A 20,638-nucleotide genomic window follows, 5' to 3' on the forward strand; every position below is an offset into this window, starting at 1 on the left:
TATATATATTCCCTGTCTCTCTTTCGGAGAGGCACAAGCACATACAGAGACATATACGCATGCGGCAGTAACTTCCGCCTACCAAATTCAATCACAAAGCTTCGGTCAGCCCGGGGCTATAGCAGAAAACACTTGCCCAGGGTGCCACGTGGTGGGACTGAACCCGAAACCATGTAGCTGGGAAGCAAGCTTCCTAACCACACAGCCATGCCCATGCCTATATATATATATAACCTAGCTGTTCATTATACAAAAGACTCAAAGATTATTACCTCACTTAGAACAAGTGAGGGATGGCATCAGGAAGGGCATCCAGTTGTAAAATAACTCTTACTTAATATAGTTTTGTCTGACCCATACAAGTATGGAAAAGGAGACATGATGATGATGATCGTTTAATGTCCACCTTCCATGCTGGCATGGGTGGGATGGTTTGACAAGAGCTGGGCAGGCAGAAGCCTGCACGAGACGTCTGTAACTGTTTTGGCAAGATTTTTACAGCTGGATGCCCTTCCTAACATCAAACACTCAGCCGAGTGGACTTGGTGCTTTTTATGTGGCACAAGCAGAGGTGAAGTCAATTTTGGCAAAGTTTTTACAGTCGGATGCCCTTCCAAATGCCAACCATTATAGTGTGGACTGGGTGCGTTTAAGTGGCACCTGCACCGACAGGGTTACTAAGTAGTTGCAAAAAAAGAAAAAAAAGAAAACTCTTTTGAGAGGGAAGGGGGCATTGGAGGTGATCTTGTGTCAGATGATGAAAGTTTATAGTGAGGCAGAGAGACAGAAACAGGTGTGCTTTCGCAAAGGAAATACATGGTTACCCAACCTGAGGGAAGTGTAGGAGAGAAAGAGAGAGAGAGACAGACAGACAGACAACAGGATAGAGATGATGGCAAAGTGCTGGGCATATGTAATGATACAGTGTGATAGGGAGTGGGTGGAACACGCAGGTCGGAAGCTAGTGGATAGCAATGATCCAGTGGCACAGGGCCAAGAGGACAGGATTGGGGAGTGGGAGGTAAGCCTAGTGCATGAAGTGGAAATGTGAGGAAGAGATGTAGTTTGGTTTGTTGTAGTAGAGAGCGAGAGAAATTTTCTTGTTAAGTGTGGGTGGGGGACACAGCACTTCTAGAACTCAGTTTCGCTGATGTGGGCGGGTCTTCATCTAACTTTACCATTCTTAATGACTTACACCAATATCTTCCACATCTGAAATCCCCAGATGATACTTTTTGCTTTGCTCTAACTACACTTTGAATATATATAAAAGACCATGTCACCACATCAATTTTTGCTACTCTGGCACCATTTCTTCAAATACCAAATTCTTAACAAATCACTATCAAATGAATATCCCAAACGGCACCTTAATGATTACTCTTAAACAATGTAGCCTGGAATATCCTAAACAAAGTATTTAACTTCTTTCTTTGCTATCTACTTGGAATTATGGAAGCAAGCATCTTGTATGCTTTTTTCGGCAGGAAAGAAGATCCTTCTGACCTCAACTTCACTGACATTTGTCCTTTTGTTTTCACATTCCCAATATTTCTGTAATGTAAGGAAACCATATTCTATGACAACACCCAGAAGTTCTTCCATTATTTGAGAACCACTGTACAAAGAATAATGACAAAAATATATTTAATGCAACACTCTTGCATCAATTTATACACACATACAGTTATCTAAGAAAAGAGAATAAGTGAAAACAAGAGGTTACCAACCTGAAGCCAAGGACCATGTGTAGCATATGGATGCTGCTCATCTGCTATGGAACCTGTGACACTGCTTGAGACCAATGTCACTGCCACATCATTCAGTACACTCTTGAATGTAAAATGACGGCCATGTCTTAATCTGCCTCTACCGAAACAAAGAAATATCTTGTATGAAACAGAATCCTAAAATCAAATAGACATTAGGTAAGTTCATAAATTAAAATACCTACTGAGAATATATTAATTAAATAGAGAAATTAAATAGATGCACAAACATACGTTAAAAAGAAAACTGAGAAATAAATACGATGGAAGCAGCAAGTTTAGTCTAGATGTAAGCAATATGGGCTTCTAAGCAGTTAATGAAATTATTATTTTAGCAGAAGTTTGAGTTTTTAAACAAACTTCCAACAGATGAAGAAATACTAAGTACAATGTGATAATTTTTTGTGGGTACTAGACAAAGGTAAGGTAACCTTACTGGCTGATAAATAAGTAGATATTACTGGATAATAAATAACAAATAGTTATGAATAACATAGTGCTTACATGACAAGTATTGACAAATATTGCTATATGATAGTGAATAAGAGGTGGTAGATATACATTAGGTGAGTGACTTTGTGTCTTCATTAAATAAATGAAATCACTGTTTCTAGACAAGCCAATGAGGGAGCTGGTACATAATCACACACGCCACAGAAATAGTTAAATCACACACTATTGCATTAAAAGAAAACACAAGGATACATGGAAATTTAACTTAGGATATACACTATTCCTGGCCATGGTTTGTAAGCTTCAAATGTGTGTATGTGTTTGTACCTGTTAGGTCTGGTTCTTGACACAAATAAAATAATGTGTCTTACAACAGAAAGTAGTAGTGAGATACAATGGAAAAAGTAAGAACATACTTAAGAGCCAGTGGGAGTAATAATCCAGCTTCTAAATTGAGTTTTAGGTGAACATTATCCAATGTGCGAGTGCGGAATAGTTCAGACGGAACTTCAGATGCCAATGTGCTGTCAAAAGATTCTTTCCTTGACCCATTTTGATTGCTGAAAATAAACAATAGTTTTTTTGATTGTTTTGTGAAGAAACTTAAAACTGGTTCTGTATATGTATATAGGAATAAAACTTTTTGGTAGTGTACAGAACGGTATGTTAGTAATAATAATAAGGTTAGTTAGAAGAAAAGAAGAAACTACTCATTAATCTCTATATACACAGGTAAAGAAAGTCTTCAAATTTTCCAAGGAAATGAAATGAAACGAAATGAAATAAAAATGAAATAGAATTAAAACAACATAAAACAAATTAAAATATTTACATCATTCATGTCAAGTGACCACATAAAGGCAGTCTCCTTGGTGTATAAATTGTTATTAGTATGTTATATTCTGTGAATGGTGGTAGTAGGTGGGAATGGTAGTACAGTGGATTGAATTGTTTTCAGTATATAGTTCTATGCCTCTACTTATTCTTTGAGTCCAATAAAATTAAGATCCAATCATACCAGTGGGATGGAGGTGAGTAACTGATATAAGTATATGCCACTTCAATAAAATGCATAATGTTGTACTAATGTGAAAAATTATTATTGCATTTGTAGCTTTGTTATTTTGTAATATATTAAATATTATAGACTATTTGCAGTGAATATATATTCTGGTACCTGTAAAAAATTACAATGTAACAGTATTGATAATGAGTGTTTGATGAAAAAAAGGTGTGCTTACTGAAGCTCAACTATGACAGAAAGTTGTGAAAATTTGAGAAGTGATGGCATCATAAATGATAAACATATCCAGCCTATGCCATTGAGAAACATGGACAGTAAAATAACATTGAATAACAGAAATGTAAGGAATTGAAGATTTACATAAAGCAAAATAAGAAAAGTAATTAATGGTAAAACAGTCATAAAAGAAAAAAATGTTATAAAATATAAATATTTACTGTAAAACACCCTCGATATTTTCATTTTGTTCTGATAGTAATGAGGAGTTGACAAGGGAATTATGTAAACCTTTCTGCAAAACAGCTCGAATTTGTTCTGATTCTGAAATGCCAAAAGAAAATTTCTGGATAACAACTGCTTTGATTATAAGGTTCAATAATTTATGAGGTGTGTGTGCCAGTATGCCTCAGTATGTTGTTTCTTTTGAATAAGGCACAAGTGCAGTTGTTACTGAGCAGATGATATTGTTAACTTAATTGCTCCTAGTATATTAGATACTTATTTTGTCAATTTTACAAGTTATCCTAATAAAATTTTACGTCAAAGTGTTGAGAGTGAAATTAAATACTGAGGGGTATTTAGCTTGGCAGTCTGTTTCTATAAACTCAATGTATATGAGTGAAGCATTACAATAATGCATATTCATATATAAGTAAGTGAAGGAAAGAAACATTATATGAAATACCTATGTCCATATGAGGGAGGTGAAATGAATACATACACATACATTACACGAAAGTGAGAGAGAGACTGATATACCTATATCTGATATATGAGGTCTTTCAAGACTACAGCGCCTTTCTTCCTCAATAAGACGGTTCTCTTTATTGTCTTCATTACCATGATTGTTGGAAAGTATTTCATCCCAGAAGCACCTACTGCTGACACCGCTAAGGTTAGAACCTTCTTGTTCAATACCACTGTCCACTCTCTCCTAAAATCAAAGAGGAAAAGCTTAATAATGGTAAAACTTACTATGACTTGCAGAGTTAGAGTATAGACAGATGATGCTAACAGAATATGTAACCTGTAAACATTTTCAAACTGGAAAGAAAGAAAAATTATTTGCAGGAAAATACAACAAAGGTAGAGCAGAAAAAGGCTTTATTCAGCAGAATTTAATGTTTATGTCTTATAATATATATATATATATATACAGAGAGAGAGAGAGACAGAAACAGAGAGAGGGTGCTGTGTGCATATGGAATTTGTTTTATGATTACATGTCTTCAGGATCGTAAGATACCACTGTGTGATATCTTACACAAGTGCCTTCTATTAAGGCCTTGGGGGAATCTGATACTTTGTGAGAGGAACTGGCAGATGAGAATTGAAGGAATGGAATTGAAACAGAATCATGGAATTGGTTTGACATTAGATTGCATATCAAAAACTTCACGTCATTGATGTAATGCTCCTGTTTTTCACAAGAATATTCAAAGTGTATGCAAAACAATTACATTTCAAAATTGCAACCTACTTATAAAATTAGTTTCCACCAGCCAGAGTGAAAAAAGAATTACTGTGTGGCATTACAAAAACCAAACACACATTCACCTCTACACCCTTATGACACATGATTGCAACACAAGCTTATATCAATAATTCTATTTGAATTTTTTGTTCTTTTCTGTTAGCAGACATCCCAAAATATCAAATCTTTAGTTTTTAGTTTCTGACAGCTGTATTGTATAGAACACACTACAAGGGAACGGTCAACTAAAAATGTTTATATACATGCTGTACTTGGTTAATTTTTGCTTAATTGCTTAATTTTAATTTTTTTCCATTACATAATCTTTTCACAACTAGAGAATTTAACCAAATTATAAAAAATTATACCTAATAGAAGCAAATAGTATGCTCAAAATGTACCACAATCTTTTTCTCAACTTTTGACACTCAATCACTGTTTAACTCTTCTTAAATAAAGGTCTTATATTTTCTCAACAGGTATAGTTTTCATAACTATTATGCTAACATCCTTTTTACAAGTTCATCTCCATTCTCTAGATTGCTACCCAAAATAATTCAATATGAATTATAGAAAATATAAAATATCAACTTAGACAAGTTTGTATTGTTCATTTATTTAACATCTCTGTTTTTTCATCTTAGCATGGGTTGGACAGAGAATTATTTAAGGCAGCATTTTATGGTCAGATGCCTTTTTTATTTCCAACTCTTATGTGTTTTTTAAGTAAGGGAAAGTTTTCTATTCACTGGTCTTTGAAAGCATAGAAGAACTTGTCTTAATGTCAACAAGGAATGTAATTATCACCATTTCAGTGATCCAGTGACAAAAAAAAAAACAAACAGTAGAATGTCAATACTCATACTCATGTACAGTTCTCATTTACCAATTCCAGGGTTACAGTAGAAGACACTTTCCCAAAGCGATATACAGTGGGACTGAACCTGAAACCCTGTGGTTGAAAAGCCAACTTAATCATGCAGCATACTTGTAGCAAGTCTTAAAATATAATTGATACATGATTAAAACATGTCTTTTCATAATCAATCAAAGCTTACTTGTAATGAAGGATCCAACTCAAAGATGCTCTCTCCTCTTCTCATATCTGTTATTAACCAAGCTCCTCCAGCCCTGTGAAGACAAAAAAATACATCAAAGAAAAAGCTGTTATAGACGTAAAGTTGTAAGACTGTGGTTGTGGATCAGTAAGTAGGTAGGTATGTATACAATGTTTACATACATGTAGAAAGATATTTGTATAATGTTGGAAAAGGTATTATATCAAGTGGATGTTCTTTCTAATATTAATTATATCAGGGAAATTTCAGATGGAACTATTTTCAAGCAGGTAGATTGAAGCAGCAAAACTAATGAGTTCTACCTAAGAGAACAACACAAACACTATAAGCAGAGTATGTTATAAAGCTTAATAAGTGGTCAGTAGTCCACTACTTTAAGTTTATAGCCACTAAATTCAACATAAGAAAAATCATTTGTTGGGAATTCTACGATCAGAGAAAAGAGAAAACCATGAACCAATTCTAAACTACATGTTTTCCCCCAAGTCACCAGGAATTCACTCAAATTATCCTGCAAACATTATAGCATAAATACAAAAGTTGAAAAACCACTGGTCTATAAATTTGAGACAAACATTTAGTTAGGCCTTTTGTCAATTTACAAAGTTATTTTCCTTGATAAATTTCATACTTATTGTGATGAAAAGTTTGTTCTTACCAATATATTTAGACAATAACAGAAATATAACATAAAAATTAAAGATAGTTAATCAGTTTAGGTTGAATTTTTTGAAGAATTTCTCAGGATTCAACTGAATATTTGAAACTATTAACGTATAGTGAACTACTATGCTGTATTAAATGCTAATAATTCCTGTAGAAGAAGGCGCAGGAGTGGCTGTGTGGTAAGTAGCTTGCTTACCAACCACATGGTTCTGGGTTCAGTCCCACTGCGTGGCACCTTGGGCAAGTATCTTCTATTATAGCCTCGGGCCGACCAAAGCCTTGCGAGTGGATTTGGTAGACAGAAACAGAAAGAAGCCCGTCGTATATATGTATATATATATGTATGTGTGTTTGTGTGTCTGTGTTTGTCCCCCCACAATCGTCCCCGTAACTTAGCGGTTCGGCAAGAAGAGGCCGATAGAATAAGTACTAGGCTTACAAAGAATAAGTCCTGGGGTCGATTTTCTCGACTAAAGGTGGTGCTCTAGCATGGCCACAGTCAAATGACTGAAACAAGTAAAAGAGTAAGAGAGCAATAAAAAGCCAACTAGAAATAACCATGCAGTAAAGAAGAAACAATTTTAGCATTAACTAATATCGTTTATAATTATTTCGGTAAGTATGGGAGATAATTCTGGACATATTTCGAATTGTTATGACCTGGTAAATAAAAATAGACATCACAGTTTTGGGAGTTAAAAATTAGTGATTTAGTGTAGCCGGAAGGCTAAGCTGTATACTTACACTGCAACAGAACGCAGCAACTCAATAACTCCAGGGCCATTCCAATGTTGGGCAGCTTTTAATTCTTCACTACAAACTCCTACAATCTGAAAAATATATGAGAGAAAAAATAAACTTCAATATTGATTCCCTATATTCACACATAATCTCAAATTCACAACAGTCTGTAAAGTCAATTGAACCAACCTCTCAGATATAACTGGTATTTATCATATTTTATCAATTCTACATTCATAATAAATAAAGTCAACAATACCAGTAGGATTTCAACTAGGAATGTTTAGTGACTACAAAATTAAATATTCAAAAGTGTTTTAGCCATTTCCCAACCATATAGAAATTCAATTAAAAAAATTTGTTTTTAACTTGAAGGTAAATGAATAAATAAATAAATAAAGGACTTGATCACTGTTCAATTGTTGATCTCAAAATTATGGCTTCAAACATGTGCCAGACCTCTGATTTATATGTAAAATACTAACTATTATGATTTCTAACATAGAGGGACAGTCATTTTGAGAGAGGAACAGTTGATGTAAGTAACTTTGTACAGTTTGAACTCAGAATGCAAAGCATTCTACAGAGAAAAATCCATTTATAACTGTAAATGGTTTGAACAATCATTAATAGATAAACGAAAAATGAGAAGTGAGAGAGAAGTGAATAGACTGAATATGAAGAAACATAAAGGTGAAAAGTATCCTAAGTTAGGCAAAGCACTAATGTTTTAGATAAGGTGGAAAAAAAAAAATCCAGAGTAACAATAGCTTACATGGTAAGAAAAGAATATATAAAAACGGGACAGAAATGGTGGAATTCACCTGTATGAAACTAACAACACCAAATGGTGTTAAAATTGGTTGCAATTGTACATCTTCTGTCATAAGCATATGCTGAACACGAGATTCACTGCCATCCAATGGGGCATGCCAAGACACATGGTCACCACTACAAAGGATGTTTTCTGTTGAAAAAAAAAAATGTAACCGTCATTATGTAATTAATGAATTGCAAAGATTGGTGCATATAAGAAGACATAGTTTATATCTATACAGAAACAGTATAATGAACTAACTTGCATTATATCGTATATAATACTGTATTTAATTGTATTCTAATCTATATTGCACATTGCTATGTTACATAGTACAGTGCTATAATATACATTATCATACTGTACTGCATTATACAGTATTATTTCATGATATACTGCAGTATAGTACTATTTTGTAGTCTATTGCATTATAGTTATTATACTATAGCATATTGCATTACACTAAATTACAATCTTTTACACAATACTGCACTATATATTACTGAGGAATACTAAATTATACTGAAAGAGCCTCTATATGGTCACTCAATCTGCTAGAAACAGCAGCCAAATCTCCCTTTATTCACATTTCATTAGAAAATGAAATGTGGGATAAGGTAGTACTAAATTCCCTGCATGTAGGAAAAAGATGGGATGGTTATAGCTGGAACACCAGGAACTAAACGACAACAATAATACCATACTGAACTATTTCACATATGACAATATTCTACTGGACTAAGGCGGCGAGCTGGCAGAATGCTAGCACACCGGGTGAAATGCTTAATGGTATTACGTTTGTCTTTACGTTCTGAGTTCAAGTCCTGCCAAGGTAGACGTTGCCTTTCATCCTTTTGGGGTCGATAAATTAAGTAGAAGTTACATACTGGGGTTGATCTAATCGACTGGTCCCCTCCCACAAAATTTCGGGACTTGTGCCTAGAGTAGAAAGGAATATTCTACTGGACTATATTGTGCAGCTATACTATATTGCAATGTACTATTCTATACTATTGTCTACATTATTGTGCTACAGTAGAGCTGAAAAGAGGTAATGCCAAGAGATTTGAATATTACCAGCCATTGACAAGCTACATAATCTCGAGCATCTAAGACCATATGTCTCATAAGTCTGCTGTTTTCAAATATGAAACAGGTCTAACAATGTGACACCCAAAACAATGCCTGCACTTCAAACAATGGATAAGTAAATACCTGATTGAAAGACATAACGTCCTAATGATTGCATTAAGGCAGCAGGCCATGTAGGGGGGTTCGTTTCACCTGGTTCTCGTCGGAGCCTAAATGTGAGCTCAAAACCAAATCCACTGGGGCCGTCATTATTGGTGCTTCGCCTGAAAGGAAATTAAAACAATAAACAATAAATAATACATCTGCATTTTGAAGCATGATGGTCCTGTAAGTAGTACTCCAATGAAGAAAGCCTTCACATTTGCTGCCTACTTGGCATCCAAATCTACACACAAATTAAATCTCTCAAAATTTATTCATTTCCATACCACAAGAACTATTTTTCCAGTTAACCTTCCTCTGAAATTGCTGCACCTCTTATATGTCCATAGCTTATGGAATTCTTATCTATGCCTTTCCTCCAGAATGAGAAGGGCCATCTACCTGAAGGCATTTGTGATTTGTCTACCTTCCTCCTAAGACTTTGGTTTTTGCTGGGTTAACTCTAAGGCCCTTTGATTCTAGACCTTGCATGCACACCTGAAATGTCTTCACTAGTTTTGGTGTAGCTGATTTAGCTATGAGAACAAAGTCATCAGCATAGAGGAACTCCTAGGGGTAAACCATCTAAATTCCTCTGTTATTGCCTGGAGGACTATGATGAACAGGAGGGGGCTGAGAACTGATTCTTGGTGAACCCCTACTTGTACTCTGAAGTCATCGCTATACTTGTTGCCAACCCTCACCTTACTGACCACATCTCTGTACATGGCTTGTACAGGTCTCACCAACCACTCATCTATCCCTAGTTTCTGCATTGACTACCAGATAAGGGATCGGGAGACCCTGTCAAAAGCTTTTCCAAGTCAACAAGAGCCAAGTACAGAGGTTTATCTGTGGCTAGGTACTTCTCCTGCAGCCGCCTTACCAGAAATATAGCATCGGTGGTGCTTCTCCCTGGTACAAAACTAAATTGCATCTCATCTAGACTCTCTCCCTAATTAGTTGGGCTATGGCCCTTCCTGTGACTTTCATCACCTGATCCAACAATTTGATACCTCTGTAGTTACTTCTATCTAAGGCATCACCTTTACCTTTGTAGCTGTTGACTATGGTGCTACTGCACCAGTCATTGGGTATGATTCCTTCAAGTACCACCTGATTAAATATACAGATCATAGCCCACACTGCCAGATATTTTAAGCATCTCAGCAGTTATTCCTGATGGGCTGGGAGCTTTCCCCATCTTCATATCCTTCATGGCTTTGTCTACAACATTACTGTCTATTTGGATTGCTGGTCCTTCTGTTAGATCAACATCAGGCAGACTCTCCTTCTACAATAAGTTCTTTACATTCAGTAGCTTTTCATAGACACCTGGGTGCTTCCCAACATGTCCATTGAAATCACCAGCCACAAAGATAAGATCACTGTCATTTATCATCAAAGTGGCCTGCAAAAGAGCGTCATAAAAACAGTCCTTTTGTTCATTTGAACAGCTGACCCGGCTGGGGAGGGGGTCAACATAGGTAGAGAGGAATGTTGCAATGCAATTCTACAAAACTAGTCTCAGCTTAAGTATCCTATCACATATTCTGACTACTTCAATCACCTTGTTTACCCATTTCTCAGCTAGAAGTATGCCAACACCTCCTACCCCATCACTGTTGCCCTCCCAAAAGAATTTATACCTACGCCTTTCACCAGTGAGGAACCTGGCTGAAGCTCCCTTCCACCAAACTTTTTGGATGCAGCATACATCAACATGTCTCATAGAGAGTTAGTAGCTGTTCAAGACTGAAATATTTTCTGGTCCTGAAGATGAATCTTTTGTGATACATTCAGTCATGGACATGTGAAAGAATGTGGACATTTCTTTAAGTTGCTTAGGCTTAACTCTTGCATTCTGCATAATCCTCTTGCAAGGACTGCAAACCAATACTTTTCAGTTAAAGCCATAGAAACACAAGCCCCCATGAATCTATGTGGTAAAATACTAAAAATGGCAACCAACCATTAAAAAAATAAAATACACTGATCTACTCACTTATTATTATTATTATTATTAAATTCAGAATACTGAAATTTTCCTGCTTATATTCTTGAGGAGAAATTAGAAGTAAAATGGAAAAAGAAAAAAAAAGTGGAGGGACAATATGATAATTTTACTTACTCATGCACACGGCCATCACCATGGAGATCAGATAATCCAAAACTAATGTAATGCCAATGGGGAGGGATGTTTCTGTTTGGATCACCAGAGTTGGCATACATACTGATATAGTCCAAAGGATCAGGTCCACCTAACCTGGAAGAAGAAACATATAAAATTAATTGGTTAGTTGCCATTTCAAAACAAAATAATAAAAAAAACAATTCCCACAAGAGCTTACAGATGAATGGAAAATAGAATTCAGCTGTTCTCACTAAGGTCAAGGATTATGAAATATTTCGTAAGATGTTGGTTTAGTATTACAAGAGAACTTTACCTGCTCAAGAGAAACTCTACAGGCATGATTACATTGGGTTGCCAGCAAGCGAACCTGACCAAAATGCAAAAAACCATCTAGCAATCACTTGTACAATGTTTGTGCATTGCTGATTTGTGGGTTTAGGTCAAACAGCTTTACGACTTCACTAGCCCCAATTTCTGCCATCCTAATTTCCCTGATTGTAATCCTGTGGATACTATGTGTGGGGCATGGTTGAGAAAGATACTAACCACTCTGCCTGCAACAACCAAGGCTAAGCTGGTGGGCAAGGTCAAGGAGGGGGATCAAAGATCTTCCCAAGTTCCAGAGTCATTTGAGGCTGCTTTGAAAGCTAAGGGCAGCTACATTGGGTAAACTGTTATCTCCCAGCCATAATGTAGTTGGTAGTTTTTGAATTTTTCAAATAATTTTATTTTTGGATGAGATATTGTGTTTTCTTTTCCTATTATCCTGAACACCCTGTATATATGAGCTTGCACACACAGACACACGCACAAACACATTTATGTATGTACATATACAAAGAAAACAATAAGGTGCATATAGTTTCTCTTTGAATTCCCTCAAATGCCACTATTACCACCATTGCTAAGTATATCATGGAGCATTATTTGATTAGCTTTAAGGTTAGAGAGAGAGATTTTAAAAGATATTCTAACAACATGTGCACATAGACACACTGTTGCACCTCATTCACCCCTTAACCGTACAATACACTTTGCTTTCCACTACTTACAACTCTGATTTTATGTCTTAAAGATAATGTTGAGTTAGTGCGATTATATATATATATATATATATATATATATGTGATGAAACAAGTATTTGAAATACACAAAACAATTGAAAGTAAAAGACAATCAAAGTCTCTCAAAAAATTCCTCACGAGTGCTAAATTACCTTCCACAACTCCTACACCAACAGTCAAAAAGTGTGGCTGCTCTAATTGTGTGACTTACCTCAATCTTATTGAAGACACAACATACAAATTCAAATCAGGACAAATGTTTACCATAAAACATCACTTTACATGTTCTTCAAGGAATTTAATATATGCTATCAAATGTCAAAGATGTAATGAAGATTACATAGGTCAAACAAAGCTTACTCTAAGAAATAGGCTGAACATTCACCGACAACAAATATGAGACCCCAGTACTAGACACGTCCCACTGAGTGGACACATAGACATATGTTCAAAAAATAAGTCCCCCAAATTCCAGGTCTTTTCACTCTACCTATGTTCAGTGAATACCACAGATGAAGCACAGATAAAGAGAATACTTTCATACAAAAGTATGAAACCCAGACTTAACAAAGTACATATATAAATAACTATTCACACACAAAACTCATTCTGCCGCTTAACATGAGGAACCTACAACCTAAACTTTAGCCACTGGACTACATACAAGCAATTCCTGTCTACTCTCCCACCTCACAGATTAAATTTGGAGTGCCTTGATTGTAACTAAACATGTTCACTCATCTGCATCGGCCTTCATGTTAGGCGCAAAATATACTGCCACATGACACTAACGCACGGACGTAGCGGGAAACAGAGAAGGTTCTAAACTTAATCACATGCTCATTCTCTATAAATACTTGACAGAAAACATTCAAAGCATTGATTGTTTAGTACTACCACTAGACTTGTTCCATCAACTGTATCTGCCTTAACTTATGATGCTAAACATTATCACTTGATACTAACACACAGACGTAGCAGGGAACCTACAAATATTTCTAAGACCAGTCATTTGACTATCCTCTACCAATCAAACCCTATTCAAAACATATACTAATTTGAGCCATGAGTTCCCTATCAAAATAGGGCAAGCTTCAGAAGCAAAACAGCTGTGATATAAGCCATGTCTTTCTATTTCAAAATTTTGAAAATCAGTATAAACTGTGAAACTGGTCAAATCTTTAAATGTAATAATAAAAAATATTTAAACTATTCTCAGTGTATTTTCAACTTCTATTTTCCCTATATTTCTGCCCGTGTGGAATAAATTAACTTTGTTTTCTATATACATATATATGTATCTCTCTCTCAGTGTGTATAAAATTTAAATTCATAAATACATAAATATACCTATACATCCCACTTCACAGCTTTCCATCTACCATTACCAATTCTTTTCCTTAAAGACAAAGTGAAGGCAGGTTATATGTATAATGAATAAATGTATATATAATGTATCACTCACATACATATATGAATGTATGCATGCACATATATGTGTGTGTGGGTGTATGTGTTAAGACTAGCCTGTTGCTGTCAGTAATAACACACAGACATTCCTAAACTGTCAGTGTGTGGTCTGATGTCAGCAACTCAGGCACCCAAGCATTACTACACACACACACTTTCTCAGGCACATGCATGATTCTACCTAACACACTCCTGTAGGAGGATTGTATATTCTGATGGTGGTGTTGTTAGAAGTAGATAATTGTAGTGGTGATGTTGGTAATAATAGACAGTTGTAATAGTAGTTAACAATCTTAAGATAAAACTTGCACCAAAAACAAGATCAAAACAAGGACATTTTATGGAAAGGTTGCTCAGAATACAAGCAATACAATGAATAATCATTTAATAATGAGAAAGTGATAGACAAAAGGAAGAACAATCTCACCACTAACTATAAACAACAGGGTAGGTATCTTCAGGTTCCACAACCCTGACTATGTTCCTCTATGGAGTCAATTATCTATAAAACAATGAAGGAGCTTCTATGTGGTGGTTCAACCAGCTAGAAACAGCAAATGATTTTTCATCAAATCAGACACCCTCTGTCTTATAAAAGGAAGGCACATTAGGTGTGGATGGATTATGTCTAAAGGAAGAAGATATGGTGATCAAATATGACTGGAATACCTTTAATGCCGTAAGGATGATTTGGGACTAAGTAACAACACTTGCTGAGTTCATTCTATCACAGCGGTTGGCAATAAGAAAGACATCATCTCATTATAATGAATGGCAATTCATGTTGGAAAAATGAAGTATATGGGTGGGAAAGGGGTAGCAAAATTAAAGAAAGTCACATTCTTTTATTATTTTACTGTTTTCAGAGCACTGCCTTCAAGAATTGAAATTCATCATATCGAGTCCCAGTACTTAATTCTTTCAGGCACTTGCTTTAGCAACCCTTACTACTTGACCAAGTTACCTTTGATAGACATGGATGCACTGATATGCAGGTTTCTATGTAGATGTGAGCACATGTGGCCATGCTGGAGCACTGCCTTCAGCCAAGAAAATCGACCCAAGGACTTATTCTTTGTAAGCCTAGTACTTATTTTATCGGTCTCTTTTACTGAACTGCTAAGTTACGGGACATAAACACACCAGCATCGGTTGTCAAGCGATGTTGGGGACACACACACATATATACACGACGGGCTTCTTTCAGTTTCCATCTACCAAATCCACTCACAAGGCTTTGGTCAGCCCGAGGCTATAGCAGAAGACACTTGCCCAAGGTGCCATGTAGTGGGACTGAACCCGGAACTATGTGGTTGGTAAGCACAGCCACTCCTGCACCTATATATATATCATCATTTTATGTCCATTTTCCATACTGGCATTATCTGGATGGGGCACCCTGGTTCAAAAAAGTTCTTATCTGGAGTTACTGCTCTATTAGAGGATCAAGTCTCACTCATACATTTTCTTTTCGGTTTCATTTATGAAGCTGGATGTTTCCTAACACCATCAACGTATGGCACCAGCATTATAATCAGGAGCATTAATGAAACTGTCTTCTACCCCCGTGGAGGCGCAATGGCCCAGTGGTTAGGGCAGCAAACTCGCAGTCATAGGATCGCAGTTTCGATGTTCAGACCAAGCGTTTTGAGTGTTTATTGAGCGAAAACACCTAAAGCTCCATGAGGCTCCGGCAGGGGGTGGTAGTGAACCCTGCTGTACTCTTTCACCACAACTTTCTCTCACTCTTACTTCCTGTTTCTGTTGTGCCTGTAATTCAAAGGGTCAGCCGTGTCACATTGTGTCACGCTGAATATCCCCAAGAACTACATTAAGGGTACATGTGTCTGTGGAGTGCTCAGCCACTTGCATGTTAATTTCACGAGCAGGCTGTTCCATTGATCGGATCAACTGGAACCCTCGACGTCATAAGCGATGGAGTGCCAACAATCTTCTACCCCTATAAGACTAAAGAGTTCTCATTACTTTATACTGCACCTGTTTGCTCAAAGTAGCAAGATGAAGAGGGTAAATAGCAGGTAGTGATGACAGAAGAAAACCAAGATAAGGGGTAAAGAGAACAAAAATATGAAGGTAGAGTGACTGGGGTGCAAGCATGAAAGAGGATGAGGGTGGGCTGGATATTAATAATTTGTGATTGCTGGGTGTACTGGGTACAAGATCATAGTAAAGGGGTTGAATATGACTGGCGCATTATCATAGGGCTGGACAGGTTCAAAGACATCACTACACAACAGTTTGGTACTGTGAATAAGTCCAGTGCCATCTCTCATTATACAAGTGGAACATACTGTATGTGTCACACACACACACACACACACACACACACACACACAGTACATTGAATGCAAGTTTTGTGAAGTTATGTGATGGAAATAATCTAATTATTTGCAACACTAACTTCAGGAAACCAGCCAGACACCTGATCCCCTTCCAATTCAGTTAGCATGCAAGCTAGATAGACTTCATGTTCACCTGTAAGTGACATGGGCAACTGGTTGTGAATATGAAATCTCTCTTCAGTGAAGAAGATACTACTTTACATAGAGTAGTAATTAGTGACCTCAGGATAAGAACTATACAAACTCAGGACAAAAGTTATCTGGTGAAGAAAGGCACAGAGGTTGAAAGATCCCTTGGCTAATTTCAAAGCAGTACTGACACATGACAAAGCGGAGAAAATAGAATTATAACACAGAGGGCAACAGTAAGTTTCTATGAGACAAACTGCTGTGAACAGTGGACCAGATCTATTGATAGAACAAGGTTCCAGTCAGATGGAAAGTGACATGGGGCACAATAGTACAACAGATAGACCCATTAAAGCTAGGAGAAAGAGCAGGAAAGAATGGGAGAGCAGAGAAGGGGCAAAGAATAATATAAGGTAGCTAGAAACAACATTATATGCAGCAAGGAGAGAAACTGAGAGTGAAAATGTTTGTGAATGTTCTGCAATGAGAGGATGAAGAGCCATGAAATGTTCCAGCCAGCAAGGCAATGTTTCAGTGAGGATCAAGATGCCATTGGGGAAAGGTGTGTGAAATGATAATAGTACACTTGCTGTCACTGATGTTGAGAAGAAAGAGATATGGCAATGTTATATGAAAAGTTGCTGAATGTATGAGAAAGAGTCAGATTATCCCATGAAGTCCCAACAGAGGGACCAGCTTTTACGCTTGACAGTTACACGGTCAAAAGCACAATTAAGGATGTGAGGTCAGTCAAAGTAGTTGACCATCAGGGAAAGTAACTGAGATGCTGAAATTATATACCTAATGCAACAGAAAATGTGCTAGTCACTCACATAGAGGCCACACCCAAATGACTACCGGAAAGACAAAGCAGATGCTCAGGTAACTACAAAGGTATCAAACTGACATGAAAGAGTTTCCAGCATAGCCGATTGGGAGGAAAATGAGCTTAGATGCATTTGTGTCCTCTTATCAGTGAAAAGTTCTTTCATGAGAAAGTTATCAGCTAAGGGTAAGCCCCTACATTTGGCATTTTTTGATCTGGAAGAGACTTTTGACAAAATTCTGTCATCTTGTACTCACTAAGAAAACTAGGTCTACTGAATGGCTTGTGAGAGCTGTGCAAGCCATGTACAATCACACCCATGTTAAAGTAGAGATAAACACTACTTTTTCGTATACAGCTTCCATCTTAGAGATTTTCTAATGGACTAGTTTCCTGGTTATAAAATCAGTGATTGTATGACACTGTATTTTCTATACATTGCTAGCGAGATCAAACTACTGGCATGCCTGGCAAACAAGTTCCAACCACTGAAGAGATCCAATAAGACTGAAATCATGTGATCTGGTGAATCAAAGCTAGAATGGCAGGAGTTATCACCCGCTTGCAATAAATATCAAGTGTGGAAAATGCACTGAATAAACCAGCTAGAGATGCTTTCCTGGAGTTAAAATTGCAGTATTGCTGTCTCTTAGAGAACACCCACATTAAAGTGGGGATAAATACTACATTAATTTAGGTTTAGAGAAAGAAGGGGAAGAACAACTCCATTATTTAAATTGGATAAAGATAGTATAAGGTGGAGAGGGAGAGTCATATCTTTAGCAGTATGGTGACAACTCTGAAGATGTTTGATCTAATTAAATCTCATCAGCAGAGTGTAATATAACTGTCACTGTTAAACATCTAAAGTTTGACTTGAGAGAGGTAGGGGATTTTAGGGAATAAACACTGAGTGATGTGACAACTCTGAAAGAATGACTGGAGGAAGATACTGAGAGATGTCTGCTGCAGTAAAATGTACACTAACATATTTAATGTGGTGAACCGAAAACTATTTATTATCATTACATCAATAGTGAAGAGAAAAAATCATCATCTTAATGATTAATTCTAGTGAAGAAAGACAAGAATAGCAACACTGGAATTTAAATTAATAGCAATTAATTAAATAAAGACAGTATTAGGCATTTTTGTGTGGTCAAGAAGTTTGCTTCCCAGCAACATGGCTTCAGGTTTAGTCTCACTGTGTTCCATCTTAGGCATCTTCTACTATAGCTCTAAGTTGGTAAAAGCCTTGTGAGTGGATTTGGTAGGCAGAAGCTGAAAGGGGCTTATGTGTGTGTGTGTGTATGAGAGAGAGAGAGAGAGAGAGAGAGAGAGAGAGAGAGTGTTAGTGTGTCCTTGTTTTGACAATGTGGTAGTTGTAAATGAGGTTCACTGTCATACAAGCAGTGTCATTTGTTTGGAATCTTCTGTAAAAATGTGAGGCTATTATGAAATATTATCTTGCTTGGAAGTAAGTGATGGCTGGTGACAAGAAAGGCATCTGGCAGTATGAAGTCTACCTCAGTGAATTCCATCTGACCCATACACTCATGTAAGCATGGAAAAATGAATGTTAAAATGATGATGATGAATTTATAGTGTGAAGTAGGTCTGACCTATGGCAATATAGTGATAACTCCCAAACATGTTTTGGCCTTACTGGATGTCATCAGTAAGTCACAGGCTAAAAATTACTATCAGTTTTTACATGACTTGAGCCTATACAGCTTGAATCTTTATAGAACAAGAAAGCCATGTTAGATTCCAGGATAAAATGCTTGATTTTATGTATATAATAAATACACACAAATGTTTTGCGAGACCTCCATGAGATGGTGCTTAGTTCCAATTCCACAAAGTAGATGACAAATACTTCTGTTCCCTAGTCAGGATATCATTTTCTCATCAGCTGATCTCATGGTACTCTGTCGGTTACGACAACGAGGGTTCCAGTTGATCCAATCAACAGAACAGCCTGCTTGTGAAATTAACATGCTAGTGGCTGAGTACTTCACAAACACGTGTGCCCTTAGTGTAGTTCTCGGGGGAGATTCAGCGTGACAAGGCTGGCCCTTTCAAAATACAGGTACAACAGAAACAGGAAAAAAGAGTGAGAGAAAGTTGTGACGAAAGAATACAGCAGAGTTCACCCCCCGCTGTCGGAGCTTCGTGGAACTTTAGGTGTTTTCGCTCAATAAACTCACAATGCCCGGTCTTGGAATTGAAATCGCAATCTTACGACCATAAATCCGCTGCTCTAACCACTGGACCACTGTGCCTCCACATCAGTTGATCTAGTACTCAGTTGTCTAATATGTTTCTCGAGCAAATAGATGAACGGAGATAATGTAGATTAATGTGTCCTGAAGTGCCTTTAGCCAATCTGAACTTGTGATCTAGGGGAAAGTCTCCCAATACCATATCCAACTGCCCACTTGTACTCTTGATCTTACATGAACAAAGTTAACCCTTCTAGATCACAAGGCTCCATTGGCTAGCATTTGACCCTAATTTCTGTAGCTTTAAGAAGTTGAAAGGCAAATTTCCAAATAGATAGGAAATAAGATTTTCATAGGTGGTATTTCCACTCAGGAGGAATAAACTCAGTTATGTAATCCAATGAATTTATATAGGCTTTGAAGTTATGTAAGGTAATGTTCTAATACTGTTTATAACCAATACTGCCTGATGTATCTACTTAAAATCTATGATGGGCCAACAGGTGAAACTATACATGGTTGCTTGACCTGCTAGAAATAACAATAACTCCTATTTTATTTTGAAAAATAAAGGAAACAGTAGATACTGTAATCTAAGATACACTATGTTTGTGTGTGAGAGAGAGAGAGAGAGAGAGAGAGAGAGAAAGAGAGAGCTTGCTGGTCCCCTTGCTAGAAGGTGGCAAGGCTGCTGGCCCTGTTGCTAGTAGGTGGTAGGGGTTCACTCCCCAGCTCACAATATCTTGGATATGCAGCTGTGCATTGTTAACCAGCCAGAAGAGATGGCTTCTTGGGGTTAAAAAAAAATCGCAGTAAAGTCCTTTCAAATGGACGGGCATGTTGAAGTGGCTACAAACATTACTTGTTAGCACAACTACTGCACTGATCTCTTAGAGAGATTTTAGAACTAGCATTTTTGCTTTTATATATATATATATATATATATATATAT

General features: G+C 36.8%; 1 protein-coding gene across 1 annotated transcript in view; it reads right to left on the reverse strand.

The window, feature by feature from the left end:
* Nucleotides 1-20,638, reverse strand: part of LOC106869805 (suppressor of fused homolog) — a 36,215-nt gene that overhangs the window by 2,606 nt on the left and 12,971 nt on the right. Inside the window, exons 2-10 of the mRNA XM_014915669.2 lie at nucleotides 11,607-11,741; nucleotides 9,458-9,597; nucleotides 8,250-8,392; nucleotides 7,429-7,514; nucleotides 5,998-6,070; nucleotides 4,225-4,399; nucleotides 3,684-3,786; nucleotides 2,639-2,782; nucleotides 1,731-1,869 (exon numbers count right to left, since the gene is read on the reverse strand). Of these exons, the coding sequence (XP_014771155.1) occupies nucleotides 1,731-1,869; nucleotides 2,639-2,782; nucleotides 3,684-3,786; nucleotides 4,225-4,399; nucleotides 5,998-6,070; nucleotides 7,429-7,514; nucleotides 8,250-8,392; nucleotides 9,458-9,597; nucleotides 11,607-11,741 (1,138 nt within the window). The remainder of the gene's footprint in view (nucleotides 1-1,730; nucleotides 1,870-2,638; nucleotides 2,783-3,683; nucleotides 3,787-4,224; nucleotides 4,400-5,997; nucleotides 6,071-7,428; nucleotides 7,515-8,249; nucleotides 8,393-9,457; nucleotides 9,598-11,606; nucleotides 11,742-20,638) is intronic.

The sequence above is a fragment of the Octopus bimaculoides genome, chromosome 2 (genome assembly GCF_001194135.2).
Source record: "Octopus bimaculoides isolate UCB-OBI-ISO-001 chromosome 2, ASM119413v2, whole genome shotgun sequence".
NCBI lineage: Eukaryota > Metazoa > Mollusca > Cephalopoda > Octopoda > Octopodidae > Octopus > Octopus bimaculoides.